This window comes from Mucor mucedo, assembly GCF_025094135.1.
Source record: "Mucor mucedo strain NRRL 3635 chromosome Unknown EV154scaffold_30, whole genome shotgun sequence".
Classification (NCBI taxonomy): domain Eukaryota; kingdom Fungi; phylum Mucoromycota; class Mucoromycetes; order Mucorales; family Mucoraceae; genus Mucor; species Mucor mucedo.
In genome coordinates, this window is record NW_026252314.1 from 116,802 (window position 1) to 133,558 (window position 16,757).

Below are 16,757 nucleotides of genomic sequence, written 5' to 3' on the forward strand. Positions count from 1 at the left end.
GGCTAATGGTAGCATATACCAAAAGTTTGAATAAATGTTATGGAAAATGAAAACAAATTTAAACATTCGATCCAGCGATAGTTCTCATAGTTATCTAAAACCATATTTCATTAAATATATTCAACTTTTTCTTATTTTTGTACCAATTAAAAAAAAATTAAAAAAATCCTCTGTTTCGCCGATAATAAGTTTAATACGAATTAGAACTATGGAAAAAAACTCAATAGTTTTAAAAATAATTTCGAGAGATAAGTAAACGTTGAACATGCCAAACTTCGTTTCCCAGATGAAGAGTAGGCTCGTTGCTTTGAACCTTGATGATGTGAGCAGGTGGAGTCCTATTCTCAGGCGAATTTTGTTCTTGCTGGCGATCGGGTCTTTGTGGGTGACTTTTTGGAAGCATTTATGTCACCTGACCATTATCAGGTGAACTTTGCACGGGATACGAAAAGAAACATGCGTGAATGGCTCCTTCCATCCGTCGAAGCTATTAGGTCTTCTACCGATGAATCCTATAAGACTATTGCCTGGCTGGTACCTTCCTCTCCTTGGAAGAAATTATGTTCTCGGGGATATTTTATGACCATGGTAAAGCACCTCAATACCGATTTGCATGCAGAAACCAGTATGCTCGAAATTATGGAAACTTTCCGTGGACAAGTGCGCCAGTATATCTATGATAATTATGAAGTCCTTCCTTTGCTTGCCAAGGACAAACTATGGATCACAAGGCAAAGAAAATTGCAGTTTGTCTTCTTACATCATTTGAACTAATGACATTTTTTTTGTCCTTGCCTTTTTGGCGTTCTTCACGGAGTATTTACGGAGTTAGAAAGCCTAAGGAAAAAGGGTAAAAAAAAATACTATGTCCAACAAAAACAGTGCTTAAAAATATCATCACTTTTCAGAAGTCACACTTTTTTTTAAAAATTTGAATATATAAGCGAGTGAGGGGCTGAAAGTCCCGAACGGCCAAACACAGCATACATACTATTAGCATTTACATGATTAAAATTGATTAGTGAGTGAGGGGCTGAAAGTCCCGAACGGCCAAACACAGCATACATACAATAAGCATTTAGATGATTTAAATTGATTAGTGAGTGAGGGGCTGAAAGTCCCGAACGGCCAAACACAGCATACATACAATAAGCATTTACATGATTTTAACTGATTAGTGAGTGATGGGCTGTAAGTCCCGAACGGCCAAACACAGCATACATACAATAAGCATTTAGATGATTTAAATTGATTAGTGAGTGAGGGGCTGTAAGTCCCGAACGGCCAAACAGAGCATACATACAATAAGAATTTACATGATTAAAATTGATTAGTGAGTGAGGGGCTGAAAGTCCCGAACGGCCAAACACAGCATACATACAATAAGCATTTACATGATTGTAACTGATTAGTGAGTGAGGGGCTGTAAGTCCCAAACGGCTAAACATAGCATATATACAATAAGCATTTACATGATTTAAATTGCTTAGTGAGTGAAGGGCTGTAAGTCCTGAACGGCCGAACATGATATCCATATTATGACTATCTGATGATTCACGGCCTTCGATTTAAGTTAGATGGAGTGACTGGCCAAGAAAAATTGATAATTTAAAGGGCTGCTTGTTTTGGGTTCTTTTTTTTTATTTTTTTTTTTCAGTAACGTAAAATGTCACTTGATTTGCTTACGGCACAAGAAAAGGCTGAACGCAGAAGAGAAAAGAACAAGTTGGCGCAAAGAAAGTATCAATTGCGATTACGACAGCAGAGAATTGAAGAAAACGAGGTCGAGGAAACGCGTAGAATTCGGGAAAGAAATAACTTATTGAAGCGTAAACAACGAGACAGCTTTACCCCGGAGGAAAATGAAGCACACCGGGCCCGTATGAGGCAGTACGTACATAATCGTGCTCAAAATGATCCTCTTTTTTTGGAGGCAGAAGCCGAAAGAGCAAGAAGAAACCGTGAGACGAGTTTGGTCCCTGAAGATAGAAGTGACATTCCTGAAGATAGAAGTGACATTCCTGTAGATAGAAATGACATTCCTGAAAATAGAAGTAACATTCCTGAAGAATCAAGTTCTAGTAGTTCATCTGATTCAGATGTTGAATCTGGGGATGATGATGGTGATGATGATCGTTCTGAAAGACCCAACAGAAGACCTCTTAATTCTGAAGTAATTAACTGTATTTCTAAAAAAAAAAAAAAAAAAAAAAAAAAAATGGAAAACTAACATGCTTATAAATAGGAAATTGCCTGGGAAAGAGTCAGACAGAAATATGAGGGTCTAATTAGAAAAGGCTGTACCAAGGTATGCAGCTGTTGCGGTGGATTATTTTTTCGTAAATACTGCAACACCAAGGCCACCAAAGAAAAATTACGGAATGATTGGAATTGCGACGAGAGTATTGTGGAAATGGCTTTTTGGCTCGTAGACAATAACCGAGTAAACACGAGTAACACAACTGATGTAAACACGACAGCTCGATTTTGCGATCTTTGTAGAGATAAAATTAAGCAGAATGTCAAACCAACTTTGGCACTGGCTGATGGATTAGATTTTCCCGAGACACATTGCTGCTTCGACGATTTGACAAGATTGGAGGAACGATTAGTTGCTGCCAGACACGTATTTCAATCAATCTGGACACTACATGGCAATAGTGGGCAATACAGAAGCAAAGGTGGTATTGTTAACGTGCCCGTCAATGTTGATACGACTGTTTCGGCACTCCCTCGTCAATTGGATGATAGCTTCATTATTCATTTGAGCCTGGCTCGTAGAATGAGATATTTAAAAGATTATATCAAGGGAAATATTTCCACAGCTAAAGTGTGGATAGCTGCCAGCTTCTTGCAGACGCAGCCTCTTTATATAGAACATGAGATTGAGTTGGATGACACTTGGATGGAATCAGCTACGGTTGAGACAAACTATGTTGGGACGGATATTGGTATGAAATATAGATACCATCCGTTAGTGAACATTGTCTTACTTGTTATTTTTTTTTCTTTTCTTTTTCTTTTTCGTTTGTTTTGTTCTTTAAAGACTTGTCTGAAAATGAGGATCCCACAAATAATACAAATGAAAATCAAAACAATAGTGATAACGAAGCGGAACTTGAGGAAGAAGAAATTGAAGAGGTTGATCAGGAAAATGATAATCCTGAGACCCAACGTGGTATGGGCTACTTCGTATATTCAGCTTTATATCATTAATATGTTTACATAATTATTTCCTTAAGACCAAGAAGATACTGAGCCAAATCCTGGCTGTAACGAAACGGCTATTATTCCAGATGATTCCCATCCTGCCAATGGCAGCTTAAGAATGGCCCCTGGCGAAAATAGAATCCCTCTTTCACTTCTTACAGATGAAGATAGTATTTATTTATCGTTCCCAAAAGTATTTTGTGGCAAACGGGTACAGAATAGGGTAAAGAAGGTATCACCCTCAAACTTGGCCAAATCGTTTGCTCGTAGAAAAGACAGAAGGTGTGTCACAAGATCTGACGTCTTATTTTATCTTGATCGATCATTGATGCTAAAAAAATTGGCAAGTAATGTCAATATCATGCTTAGACAAAAATCGAAGGGGAATGGTGGGGCATATAGCGTAAATGAGATGTTAAACGACGAGATGGTTGATAGCTATTTAAACGAAGATCGAGCTTATAGAGTTTTAAATGGTGTGCGTTCCTCATCAGAATATTGGAAAGCCCAGAAAAAAGACGTAATGGCCATGATCCGTCAGTTTGGTATTCCAACGCTTTTCGTGACTATTTCGGCTGCCGAAACCCAGTGGCCCGAATTATTAGTGATCTTGAAAAAAGTTGTAGATGACGTTACTATAACGGAAGATCAAGCAAAAGAAATGCCTATGCCGAAAAAGCAAGGTTAATCCAAAGTGATCCAGTGACCTGTTCTCGTTACTTCGACTATAAATTTCGTGAGTTGAAGAAAACCTGGAAAGATCCTAACGGACCTTTTGCCGGCTACGAAATTAGCGAGTATTTCTTCAGAATCGAATTTCAACACAGAGGTAGGTTAATTAAATACATAAACATTTTGGCATGCTTTATCTAAATCATACCGTAAGGCTCTCCCCATGTTCATATGCTATATGCTGATCTGGCTCAAAGATGCTCCATGCTATGTAGACGAAATGGATCCTGAATCACCTGAAGCAGATCAAATTTGCGAATTTGTAGATTCCGTTATCAGTTGCAAGAAGGAGTGGGATGGTAGCCCCCATGAACGTAATGTGGGAGTATGCACTGAAGCTACTTGGAAACATTTGTTGAAACGGCAAACACATAAACACACTCATTCTTGTCAGCGTAAAAGAGGTGGTCGTGTCATTTGCCGCTTCAATATACCATTTCTACCAATGGATCGTGCCATTATTTTGGTACCCCTAAATGAGGACACAGAATCTGAAGCTCAAATTGAAATGCACCGAAATGACTACAAAAAAATTAGGGACTTCATTCAAGATAACATTGAAAGCTTGTCCACCAACAATTTTACTTTCGAAGAGTTCCTTCTTAAAATTAACATGGCTTCTGTTTACCAATACCATAAGGCTGTACGCTCCAGCTTAAAAATGAACAAAATATTCATCAAGCGTAATCCAAATGCAATTATGATCAATAATTACAATCCCAAAATTTTTGGTATGTTCAGATCAAATATGGACATTCAGTTTATTTTGGATCCTTATGCTTGTTGTGCCTATGTAGTTGACTATGTAAATAGGTCGGACAAAGGTATGAGCCAGGCGTTAAAGGGAGTGTTTGAAAAACACAAAGAAACCCCTAATAGCAACAATCTGGAAATGCTTCGATCAATCGCAACCACTTATTATAATGCTTGTGAGATTTCTGCTCAAGACGCTTCCTACAACATTTTGCAGTTACGTATGTCGGAAGCCAGCACGGGATGTATTTTCGTTCCAACCGCAAAACCCTGCAATCGGGTACACATGGTTAAAAAAACAGAGGCTCTAAATGAAGAATTTATGCGTAACCCTGATTCGACAAATTGTTTTAAACCTTCGATTGTAGAGCATTACACTGTCCGTCCTGTAGTTTTCGAAAACTTAAATCTGGCCCAATTTGCTGCATATTTTGAATATTCTAGAAAAAAGCCTAGACAAAGATCCTCAGGTAGACCATTTAATGGTAGAGATGAGGAGGATCAGGGCGATGGTGAGATTGATGACAATCATGACAGCGTCATTCCGTCTGATCTTAGCGGTAATGATCATGGTGGTTTACCTGGTGAAGTTTACCAGCTGAATGGAGATAACAATGGATGGATCAAACGTCGTACTAAGTCGAAAGTCATCAGATATTACAAATTTAATATTGATTCAGACCGCGAAGACTATTTTCGAGCAATCTTGATGTTGTATAAGCCATGGCGTGATGAGACCGTAGAGCTTATGGATGCTGATTGTGAGGGAGTTTATCGCCAGTTTTCCACTGAAGTTGAAGAGGCCAGGGCAGAATTCAATCGAATTGATGATGCTGTACTTGACGAATATAACAGACAGTTATCAGGAGAGAATGACGAGGAAGCTGACCGAGAAAACAATGATGAAAATGAAGACAGTGAAAACAATCCTGAAATCAATCGTACTGAGCCAGGCGCTGAAGAAAATGATTTTGCCAGATATGCTGCTGAGATGGATGATTCTAGTGAAGGTGATTATCACACCCGAGCCGATATTAACGAGGATCTCAACAATAATGCCGATAATACAAGTTCTCGTAAAACGTATCTTGAAAAATTAGTTCTTCCAAACGTATTACCTGATATTGATTACTTCAATCTGATGGCGACCCTAAATTTCAAGCAGAGGTCATACCCGACTAGTCTCATTGGTCATGTTAGATATAACAAAGCCGAGTTTGTTCTGAGAGATGGTAGCAATACCTATTCTCCAGTTTACAATTTTGTGACTGGTGGCGCTGGTGCTGGTAAAAGTAAGCTTATCTGTGCCATTTACCAGTCTCTTTTGCGAGAGTTTGATTTTGGGAGGGAGCGTGATATGTCAACTCCTTCTGTTCTTCTTACTGCACCAACTGGTAGAGCTGCATTCAACATACAAGGACAGACGCTACATAGCGCATTCCAATTTCCCATATCCCAAAATGGTGATAAATGTATCAATCAATTGTCTGCTGATGTCGGTCACTCTATGGCAGTCGCATTAAAAGATCTTCGCTTTGTCATCATTGACGAAATAAGCATGGTCAGCAAAAAGCATTTTGGATGGATTGATAAGCGTTTACGAGACATGTTCGAACCATCAATCCCTTTTGGAGGTATAAGTGTTATTGTTTTTGGTGACTTTTTACAACTACCACCAGTGGGTGGTTCTTCGGTCTTTGCCTCCGACACAACTTTAACAATTTCTTCGTTATTTGATTTTGATCTTTGGTCTTTATTCAAAGTACACAAATTAATGGAAATCATGCGCGAACGTGATGATGTTCCGTTTGCTGTTGCCCTGAACAACTTGGCCACTGGTTCAATGACACCGGTTGATATAGCCTTGTTCCAAAGTTGTGTTGCGGTGCTAGATGAACAACAATTGAAGTTATTAGAGGAGGGTAAAATAGTTCTGCCTCCCCCCAGCAAAATTAAATCGATCAATCTATTCCATGCAAACAGAAATGTAAAGGCAACCAATGATATCATTTTAAATAGTATGGATACCGAGGGGGCTGTTTCCACGGCCTACGATCGTGTGCTCGGTGACTGTAGAAGTCAAACCGCTGTCAATCAGATGCTCCATTCAGCAAGAGAAGATGCATCATTGAGTGAAACTCGTGGATTACCAAAAAAGATCATACTGAAAGTCGATGCACAGTATATGATGACATTTAACATCGATACGTCTGATGGCTTAGTAAATGGAGTCATTGGTGTTTTGAAACGAATTGATTACGGTAGACTGAAATCTAACGCCAATACTACGGTAAGAAAACCGACCCTGGTTTGGATTCTGCTCGATGATGAGAGAAGTAGAAGAGCTCTGCGTAATAAACAAGTAACGTTAAGATTAATGTTGGGTATTCCAAACCTATGAACCTGTGTTGAGCCAAGCACTTTGATTATTCGTCGAAACTTGAAGTGACATATCAAGCTAAAGAGAACCGAATTTCCAATTGTTCCTGCCGAAGCTATGACTGTGCATAAGTCGCAGGTGGTACGTATCAAGGTGTAGTAGTTAATGATTGTGGTAGAAGAACAATGAGCCTTTCGTTAAAGTACGTTGCTTGTTCCAAAGCAACTTCCGCTAAAGTTTTGGTGTTGATTTACAAAAAAAAAAAAAAAATTTGTTCCTCCTTCTTCTTTGCGAAAAGAATTAGAAAGACATGGTACGTTCAAATTCGTTCCTTTATTTGATAAGTGGACTGTAAGAGACACAAATTTTGTCACACAACGTCCAACGTTTACGAGCCCATATCGACCAAATACAAAGAGATCAAGTGTATATAAATTCTGATATCATTCTGCTCTGTGAAACATGGACTTTGCCTAACAATGAAGTTTTTGAACTAGACAATTTTATTTTAGCCTCAAGACAGGATGGTCAAACCGGAAATCCTAAACCAGTTGGATCGTGTTGTTTTATAAATAACACCTTTTTAAACAATCGCAGGTATACTTCTGATAGTAAATACTTTCAAGATAGAAATTGCTCAGTCAGTGTTTCGCTTGTGGTCATTGATAGTAGTTTATTTGCCAGTGTTTACTGCTCACCAAATGCTTCGACCGATATAATATTAGAAGCTTTGCAATTCATTTTGGACCACCCTCATGGATCAGTTACTATTGGTGGGGATTTTAATGTAGATTTTGCATCTTATTCTTCAAAAATATCAAGCATTGTAAACCTCCTGAGTCAATATAATTTGACATCACCTTTAATGGATACAGTTACATCCACAACAAAAAAAAACACATTTATCGATAATATTTTTACCAGCAACCAAGTGATTGATTCAGGCAAATATGTATCGTTTACAAGCTATCACGAGCCCTTATGGATAAAACTTTTAAAATAATTTTGATAAACAATAAAAACTTAATTCATTCAGTGTTAGAGAGGGCCGCAGGTCCCGATCGGCAAATAAGCTAAAACGTCAGTCACACGAGAGGGCCGCAGGTCCCGATCGGCAGTCTGAAGAACGCCTAAAAAACCGGCCGGAGGTCGGTTTTTTTTTTATATGCCCTTTACCCAAGTTTTATGCTTTACGACGTTTTTTCAATCCAAATCTCCGTTCCGGTAAAATTTTTGACCATGACTATGATTCTGTACGCTATTCTTTGAAAAAGCCTCGTTTCTTATTAAAACTAGTTCACCAACATGTTGGCATAAACGTTTAAAAGATCTCGTTGTTGTCCTTCTGCAGTTCTTTCGAAAAAAGTGTTTTTTTCAAAAGTTGCGGCTGGATCACTTCCCGAAGCAAATCATAAGGCGATTATTTTTTTATCGGTAATAACAAAAAGTATCATAATAATGGATGCGAACTTTATACAAAATACAGCTGGTATTAATAATCTTGACCAAACGTGATTGATCTTAAATGTACATATACTTGCAAAGGAATCTCCATCACTTGACCCGGATATCAAATGTTCTTTCAAAAACCTGGTGCATTGCCATTAGTGTTCGGAATGAAGATCGAAACTCTGGAGCGAGCTTCGATTGTGTTCCAGTCGAAGCTCGCTCAGATGCGTTTTTTTGCAGCTCGAGCTCGCTCGAAGTTTCTTAAGCTCGGCTCGGTTGCGAATACGATAGCTCGAACTCGCTCGCCCTTTTTCTTACACAAAGTGCACGTCAAAGTGATGTTAATTACAGAAAATTATGACAATAAAATTGTTATTTATTGAAATAGAAGTTGGAAAAAGAAAAAGTTTTTTTTTTTTCACCAGCCTTAACACCAAATTCGGATAATTAAATCAAACTATTACTGCATCTATAATTATAATACATTTGGATTTGTGAACATGAAAGTTTAAATTAATTCTGCTACGTCATGTTACTATGGTTGCTGTAAAAAATTGGCTTAGTTGGGTACAGTGTGCAACACTGTTTCATTTTCTATGGTAAATGTGTTTGCTGGTTGTACAATTAAATAAAAGTCCAAAGCATTTTAATTGGAATTATTAGAGCATAAATAAAAAAAAAATGGTAAAGGGAAGAAAAGATTAAAATCAAGGGGAAATGCCATCTGTAGTCTTTCAAGGACCTTAACTTTAAAGTGACTACTATCGACATTTTAGCCGAGCGAGCTTCGAGCGAGCATCGATCGAAGCTCGCTCGAACCCAAAAAAAGTGGCGCAAGCTCGAGTACAAAAACTCGGTTCGAGCTTCGTTCGAACTGGCGCAAGATCGGTGCAAGCTCGAAAAGTTCGAACACTAATTGCCATGAATTTGTTGTTGAATCTTGCTTTGTTCGGATCAAGATGGGATTCAAGCTGAAAGTACGGCATAACGACATTGTAGCTCAATGCGTAGACCGAACGTCACAGAATGTATGCATCCTCGAAAAAGTGATTCTCCGGATTCAACAACATCTCCTCGGGTATATCGCTTTGACTGAAAAGGTGTCAGTCATGACACCTTCCACTTTCACCAGCATACACTATTTTCATAAATTATTTGCACACTCTAGGAAAAGAATTGTTTACTTTTTTTTCAATTTCCGCACACTTTTTTATTTCTTTTTTGCTCACTTTTTGAAAAACAAATTGCTCACTTTAACTTTTACATTTCGCACAAATTTCGAACATAAATATAACCAATGGACCTTCGTATTTTTCAGGAAGATGAACATGGAAATGAACCGGTTGAAATGGAAGTAGACGTGGACGGTTACCCACTCGCTGACACTGGTGACTTCGATAGCTATATGGAATATAAACCACCTGAAAAGCCCGAGGCCTCAATTAAAAGCAATAAGATGGTTTCTACTGCTACATCAGGACCAGTTTCTTATTACAAGAAACATGGAGACGATGTCAAGGGTCATTTTTTCTACCTTGGTTATGAAGAAGGCCTAACTGCAGGTAAAGCAGGAAAGCAGTTAGGTATTGCCCGTAGAACCGCCTACGACTGGTTGAAAAAAGACCAAGATTTGATTGTTGAAACGCGGGATGGATTGGAGACCAAAAAAACCGAAAAGAAAGTTGGTAGACCTGCTTTATTGAATGAAGAGCATAAAAAGCATTTAGAAGAAACGTTTATCGATCACCCTTCTGCAACTTTGGATCAGGCAATAGAAAGTCTTAACAGCCAGTTCAGTGAATTGAAAGTAACCAAGACAACTGTTTACAAATTCATGACAGAGAAGTGTGCCTTGTCATTTAAAAAAGCACACTTTCATTCAAAAGAAAGAAACTCGCCAGTAAGCATTGAGAAAAGATTTGACTGGGTTACAAGATGGATTCAAACCGACATGGATTACAATAGTAATTGTGTTTTCATCGACGAGTCCGCCTTTCACATCAATTTGAAGCGAACAATGGCTTGGTCCAAAAAAGGCACTCGAGCTGAGGTTATCCAACCACTGACACGAGCAAAGACTACGAAAATTTTGGGTGCTATATCCCCGTATGGCATTGTCAATGTCAAGATAAGGGTACCCTATTCAGCAGCTTCTAAGAAACGATAGACGGTTGGTGGTAGTAAAATGCAGAAAAGTATTGGTACTGTTACGGGACATTACTTCAAATTTATTGCCAGCACTATCCATGTGATGGATCGTCATGAGGAATTCAAAGGACACTACATTATTATGGATAATGCGCCCATACATACACCCGATAATATTAGAAAGTTTATCGAAAGTCGTGGGTATGGGTGTGTGTATCTACCACCTTATTCCCCTGAGCTAAACCCTATTGAGCAGTTTTGGTCTGTTGTTAAGAGTAAATTGAAACGTGAAAAACTGTTGGAGGCCGAAACTTTGAGCACCAGAATCATGAAGCATGCCAAAATGTCTTGATAAGCGACTTGAAAGGCTTTTGCCGGTATTCTGAGTCCAAGTTCGAAACTTGTTTAAATAAAAATCCCCTTTAAAATAATTCGCACACACTGTGCAAAAAATATTCCTGGAAGTGAGCAATTTTTTTTTCAACAAATGAGCAAAAAAAAATTTGTGAAGTGAGCAAAAAATAAATAAAAAAGTGTGCGGAAATTGAAAAAAAAGTGAGCAATTTTTTTTCTAGAGTGTGCAAATAATTTATGAAAATAGTGTACACATAACTAAACTTGTAGTCCGCGGTGACAACAGCTGTCGAATTTACGGAGAGATTCGACTTATAGTCGCGATAGCTCTCGCGCGTTTCCTTTGGTCTGTGAATGACAATTAACTTCCCATCCACAACTCCAAAGACATTTAGCGATCGTTTGATTTACAAATTGTATGGGTCAGGGAACTCGAAGCCGTGCTTTATCCTCTTGAATTCTTCTTTTGGTTGATGGCCATAAAATTAGGTGGCCCAATTGATCATTTACTGCCTGGAGGAACATTTCCGTAAAATTAAAGACAGAGACTTGGCCTAATCCCAAAGTTGCGTCCACAATTATGTAGAGGAGATGGCAATTATTAAAGTGTCAGAGAGCAACTTCCATTTGCATATACCTGGGTGTAGTGCTATGCGCTTTCAAATTGAAACCGGTGATTCAAAATTTCAATCCGATGATTGAATCTTTCATTTTTCATTCAATAATGCGCCTTGTACCTTTGAGTTCTGTCATCATCCATCATATTATCATGAATATAGGACCCGTATCCTTTGTTTTTAATGTGTATGCAGTGAATTGGAACACGTCTTCTCCGAACTGCGTCAACATTACTCTAGGAAGGACGTTTAATGCTGTCAATAAAATTTGGTTGTATTTTTCCAAAAAGATCTTCACAGATTCACATGCCATGACATGTTCAACTTCAAGTTTCTGAAGAAGAACTGGCATATACTTTGTGATATAAAGCATTTTCTCTCTATGAGACTTGGTTATCTAAGGATTCATTTTTGTGTCAATTTTTGTAAAAAAGGTACGATTTTGTCTAGTGGTTTTCGTAGTTTTAAAAAAAAATTATTATCTCACGAAATAAATAAGATTATAATTGAAATGGCGTACTTCAGTTTAGATCATATAAGAATATTTTGATCTTTTTTTTTTTGGTGCTTGAGAACAATCTTACTCATTAAATGTTAATGTTATGTTCCGTAATATTGGGAAGAGGGATTACCCCTCGTCCCTTTTGGGGGAAAACCCCCGCCACCCCCTCAAAAAATTGGTACGTTCGTGACTGTTTTTTACAATTCCCCATTCCTATTATTTTTAAACATTAAGAGGTTTCAGTTTTAACCCGCTGTGCTGTTTGACTTTTTTCTATTGATTCGTTTACTTAATTAAGAACCAATAAAATGCTTACAAAGTATTAAGAAACTGAATCCCCAAAGTGATCTTTTCATGCTCAAGTTTTTCAACGACTTTTTTTAAAAAAATCCGAGCGAATAGATTTGTTCCTGAGTCTACATTAATTGTAAATAATACTAACAATAAAAGAGTTCAGATTTCCCGTCCTTGTTGTAGTAATAAAGCCCGAAGGAGAAACGAGTTATTATGAGCAATAATTTAGAAAATATTTGATCCGATGAAAAAAACCAAACATAATTGTTCAAGCTCAATCTCTAAATAAAAGTCTAAACAAAAGTCGAAAAGTCGAGTAGCAGGCGTTTTTTTTTTTAATAAACATTTTCTTTGTTTTGATTACATGATTTCGGAGTCTCAAAATATTAAAAAAATAGTGGAACAGCCGGCGGGTTAAAACTAAAACATCTTATTGGTGATTACTTTTGATTGTTTCCTTTTTGGTTTTTTAGACGAAGTCTAAAATACGTAGTTGTAAGCCTTACAGCCCTGACAAGCAACAAAAGTATTTTTTTTAAAGATCCCGATTAAGGACTTTTTTTTTTTTTTTTTTTTTTTGTTAAAGATTACTTTAAACTTCCGGAAAAAGCTTGTTCCAAAATTTATGACATTGATTTTTAATGACCCTTTTGACCCTTTTGACCCTTTTGAACGGATTAAAATATAAAGTTCACTCAAAATGCTAAACTATCTGTTACTATTTTTCTCGGACTATATTGTTTCGATACGCTTTTCATTCTTAGAGAAACAAAAATGAACCTATCCCAACTGTTACTGTAGTTGCTTAATTTCAATAACTTTTATCTGGACTCGATGATGACATCAAATGATTATGAAATCGAACATATCTGCACTTTACCGACAACAATGTCTCCACTGTATTTTTATTGCATTCTCCATATTTCCTGTTCCATCAGATCTTAAGACTCCCAGTAAGGAGGAAAAGTATTTCCAGTAGCATTGGCAGCTTTTCTTTGGTTCTGAACGTATCACAGAGGCGAATCCACTTGTTATTCATCGCTGCAAAGTCCCTTCTACCGTTGATAGCGTCACTGGCATTAAAAACGTCTTCCGTTGCCTTGTTCAAATTCAGCTTTGCTTGAGGTGAGCGAATAACACCCACGTCTACAACGTAATCGGAAAACAACTCGATCAAAATTTTGGTGCTTGCTGAATCCCATATGACGATGGTAGTGTACTTTTGGAAAGGCATTTTGTTAAATAAAATTGGATAGTTAAGAATTGGTAAAGAAAAATGAAGAGGATCACAAACAAAACTCTTTTCTCAAAAAAAAAAAAACAAAAACATTGGTGAGTTCAGTAGCCCAATTTGGCTGATTTTTCATCTGATAGAAGGATTCTGGGGTCGTTGGATTTTAATCCTTTATTGGGATATTTCGAAAATTTTGGCACTGGAGAAAATTCGATGTTATTGTTAATCGCCTATATATATCTATTTAATTTTTTATTCATCTATTTGGCAAAATTGTAACCTTTCACAAAAAAAAAATAAAAAAAAAAATAATAATAAAATCCTAAATCGGGATCTTTAAAAAAAACATTTTGTTGCTTGTTAGGGCCCTAAGAAGAACAGAAGGAGTTGACATATCACGCGTTCTCCCAAAATCAAACTCTCGCAAAAGAGACTGGTAAATGGCACAGATAAGCTTACTTTTACCAGCACCAGCGCCACCAGTCACAAAATTATAAACTGGAGAAGAGACATTGCTACCATCTCTCAGAGCAAACTCGGCTTTGTTATATCTAACATGACCAATGAGACTAGTCGGGTATGACCTCTGCTTGAAATTTAGGGTCGCCATCAGATTGAAGTAATCAATATCAGGTAATAGGTTTGGAAGAACTAATTTTTGAAGATATGTTTTACGAGAACTTGTACTATCGCCATTATTGTTGATATCCTCGTTAATATTGGCTCGGGTGTGATAATCACCTTCACTAGAATCATCCATCTCAGCAGTATATCTGGCAAAATCATTTTCTTCAGCGCCTGGCTCAGTACGATTGATTTCGGGATTGTTTTTACTGTCTTCATTTTCATCACCGTTTTCTCGGTCAGCTTTCTCGTCATTCTCTCCTGATGACTGTCTGTTATATTCGTCAAGTACAGCATCATCAATTCGATTGAACTCTGCCCTGACCTCTTCAACTTCAGTGAAAAATTGGCGATACACTCCTTCACAATCCGCATCCACAAGCTCTACGGTCTCATCACGCCATGGCTTATACATCATCAAGATTGCTCGAAAATAGTCTTCGCGGTCTGAATCAATATTAAATTTGTAATATCTGATGACTTTCGATTTAGTACGACGTTTGATTCATCTATTGTTATCTCCATTAAGCTGGTAAACTTCACCAGGTAAATCACCATGATCATTATCGCTAAGATTAGACGGAATGACATTGTCATGATTGACATCAATCTCACCATCGCCCTGACCATCCTCATCACTACCATTAAATGGTCTACCTGAGGATCTTTGTCTAGGCTTTTTTCTAGAATATTCAAAATATGCAGCAAATTGGGCCAGATTTAAGTTTTCGAAAACTACAGGACGGACAGTGTAATGCTCTACAATCGAAGGTTCAAAACAAATTGTCGAACCAGGGTTACGCATAAATTCTTCATTTAGAGCCTCTGTTTTTTTAACCATGTGTAACCGATTGCAGGGTTTTGCGGTTGGTATAAAAATACATCCCGTGCTGGCTTCTGACATACGTAACTGCAAAATGTTGTAGAAAGCTTCTGGAGTAGAAATCTCACAAGCATTATAATAAGTGGTTGCGATTGATTTAAGCATTTCCAGATTGTTGCTATTTCGGGTTTCGTTGTGTTTTTCAAACACTCCCTTTAACGCCTGGCTCATACCTTTGTTCGACTTATTTACATAGTCAACTACATAGGCACAACACGCATAAAGATCCAAAAGAAACTGAATGTCCATATTTGATCTGAACATACGAACAATTTTGGGATTGTAATTATTGATCATAATTGCATTTGGATTACGCTTGATGAATATTTCGTTCACTTTTAAGCTGATACGTACAGCCTTATGGTATTGGTAAACAGAAGCCATGTTGATTTTAAGAAGTAAGTCTTTGAAAGTAAAATTGTTGGTGGACAAGGTTTCAATGTTATCTTGAATGAAGTCCCTAATTTTTTTGTAATCATTTCGGTGTATTTCTATTTGAGCTTCAGATTCTGTGTCCCCATTTATGGGTACCACAATATTGGTGCGATATATTGGTAGAAATGGTATATTGATGCGGTAAATGACACGACCACTTCTTTTACGCTGACAAGAATGAGTGTGTTTATGTGTTTACCGTTTCAACAAGTGTTTCCAAGTATTTTCAGTGCAGGATCCCACATTACGTTCATGGGAGCTACCATCCCACTCCTTCTTGCAACTGATGACCGAATCTACATATTAGCAAATTTGATCTGCTTCAGGTGATTCAGTATTCATTTCGTCTACATAGCATAGAGCATCTTTGAGCCAAATCAGCATATGAACATGGGGAGAGCCTTACGGTATGATTTAGATAAAGCATGCCAAAATGTTTATGTATTTAATTAACCTACCTCTGTGTTGAAATTCGATTCTGAAGAAATACTCGCTAATTTCGTAGCCGGCAAATGATCCGTTAAGATCTTTCCAGTGTTTCTTCAACACACAAAATATATAGTCAAAATAAAGGAAACAGGTCACTGGGTAACTTTGGATTAGCCTAGCTTTTTCGGCATAGCCCATTTCTTTTGCTTGATCTTCCGTTATAATAACGTCATCTACAACCAATTTAAAATCACCAATAACTCGGGCCACTGAGTTTCAGCAGCCGAAAGAGTCACGAAAAGCGTCGGGATATCAAACTGACGGATCATGGCCATTACGTCTTTTTTCTGGGCTTTCCAATATTCTAGTGATGCATGTCTTACTTATAGTCCAAAAACCGTGACTTCCTTGGCGTTTTATAATGAGATACCCGGAGTCAACTAGCAAGTGGAGAGGTGCCGTGGTGTATAGTTCAATTTTTTTTAAATACATTTCTTTATATAACATGGCCTGTAAACATTACTCCAAAAGACTATAAGACAACCCATATACTATAGCATGAGCATCAGCGAGGAATTGAACGTTTATAGAGAAAGCAGTAATCTATGACTCAAATAATTAGTAACCCGTACACTTACGGGTGATATACATGTCTTACCCGAGATGAATATAAGGAAAAGCTGAATGTGTCACATACCAAAAACCATTGCGCG

General features: G+C 37.6%; 3 protein-coding genes across 3 annotated transcripts; 2 read left to right on the plus strand and 1 right to left on the minus strand.

Moving 5' to 3' along the window:
• Nucleotides 1–405: 405 nt before the first annotated feature.
• On the plus strand, nt 406–774 carry EV154DRAFT_479906 (uncharacterized protein; the record flags this gene model as incomplete). Its single annotated transcript, XM_051598296.1, has 1 exon — nt 406–774. The coding sequence occupies one exon, from the start codon at nt 406–408 to the stop codon at nt 772–774; it is 369 nt and encodes a 122-aa protein (XP_051459231.1).
• Nucleotides 775–1,666: 892 nt separating this feature from the next.
• EV154DRAFT_479907 (uncharacterized protein) lies at nt 1,667–2,177 on the plus strand (the record flags this gene model as incomplete). Its single annotated transcript, XM_051598297.1, has 2 exons — nt 1,667–2,054; nt 2,077–2,177. 2 exons carry the CDS (start codon nt 1,667–1,669, stop codon nt 2,175–2,177), a joined length of 489 nt encoding a protein of 162 aa, XP_051459232.1.
• An 11,196-nt stretch (nt 2,178–13,373) lies between these two features.
• EV154DRAFT_601318 (uncharacterized protein) lies at nt 13,374–14,041 on the minus strand (the record flags this gene model as incomplete). Its single annotated transcript, XM_051607223.1, has 1 exon — nt 13,374–14,041. The coding sequence occupies exon 1, from the start codon at nt 13,671–13,673 to the stop codon at nt 13,374–13,376; it is 300 nt and encodes a 99-aa protein (XP_051459233.1). The 5' UTR covers nt 13,674–14,041.
• Between the last annotated feature and the right edge of the window lie 2,716 nt (nt 14,042–16,757).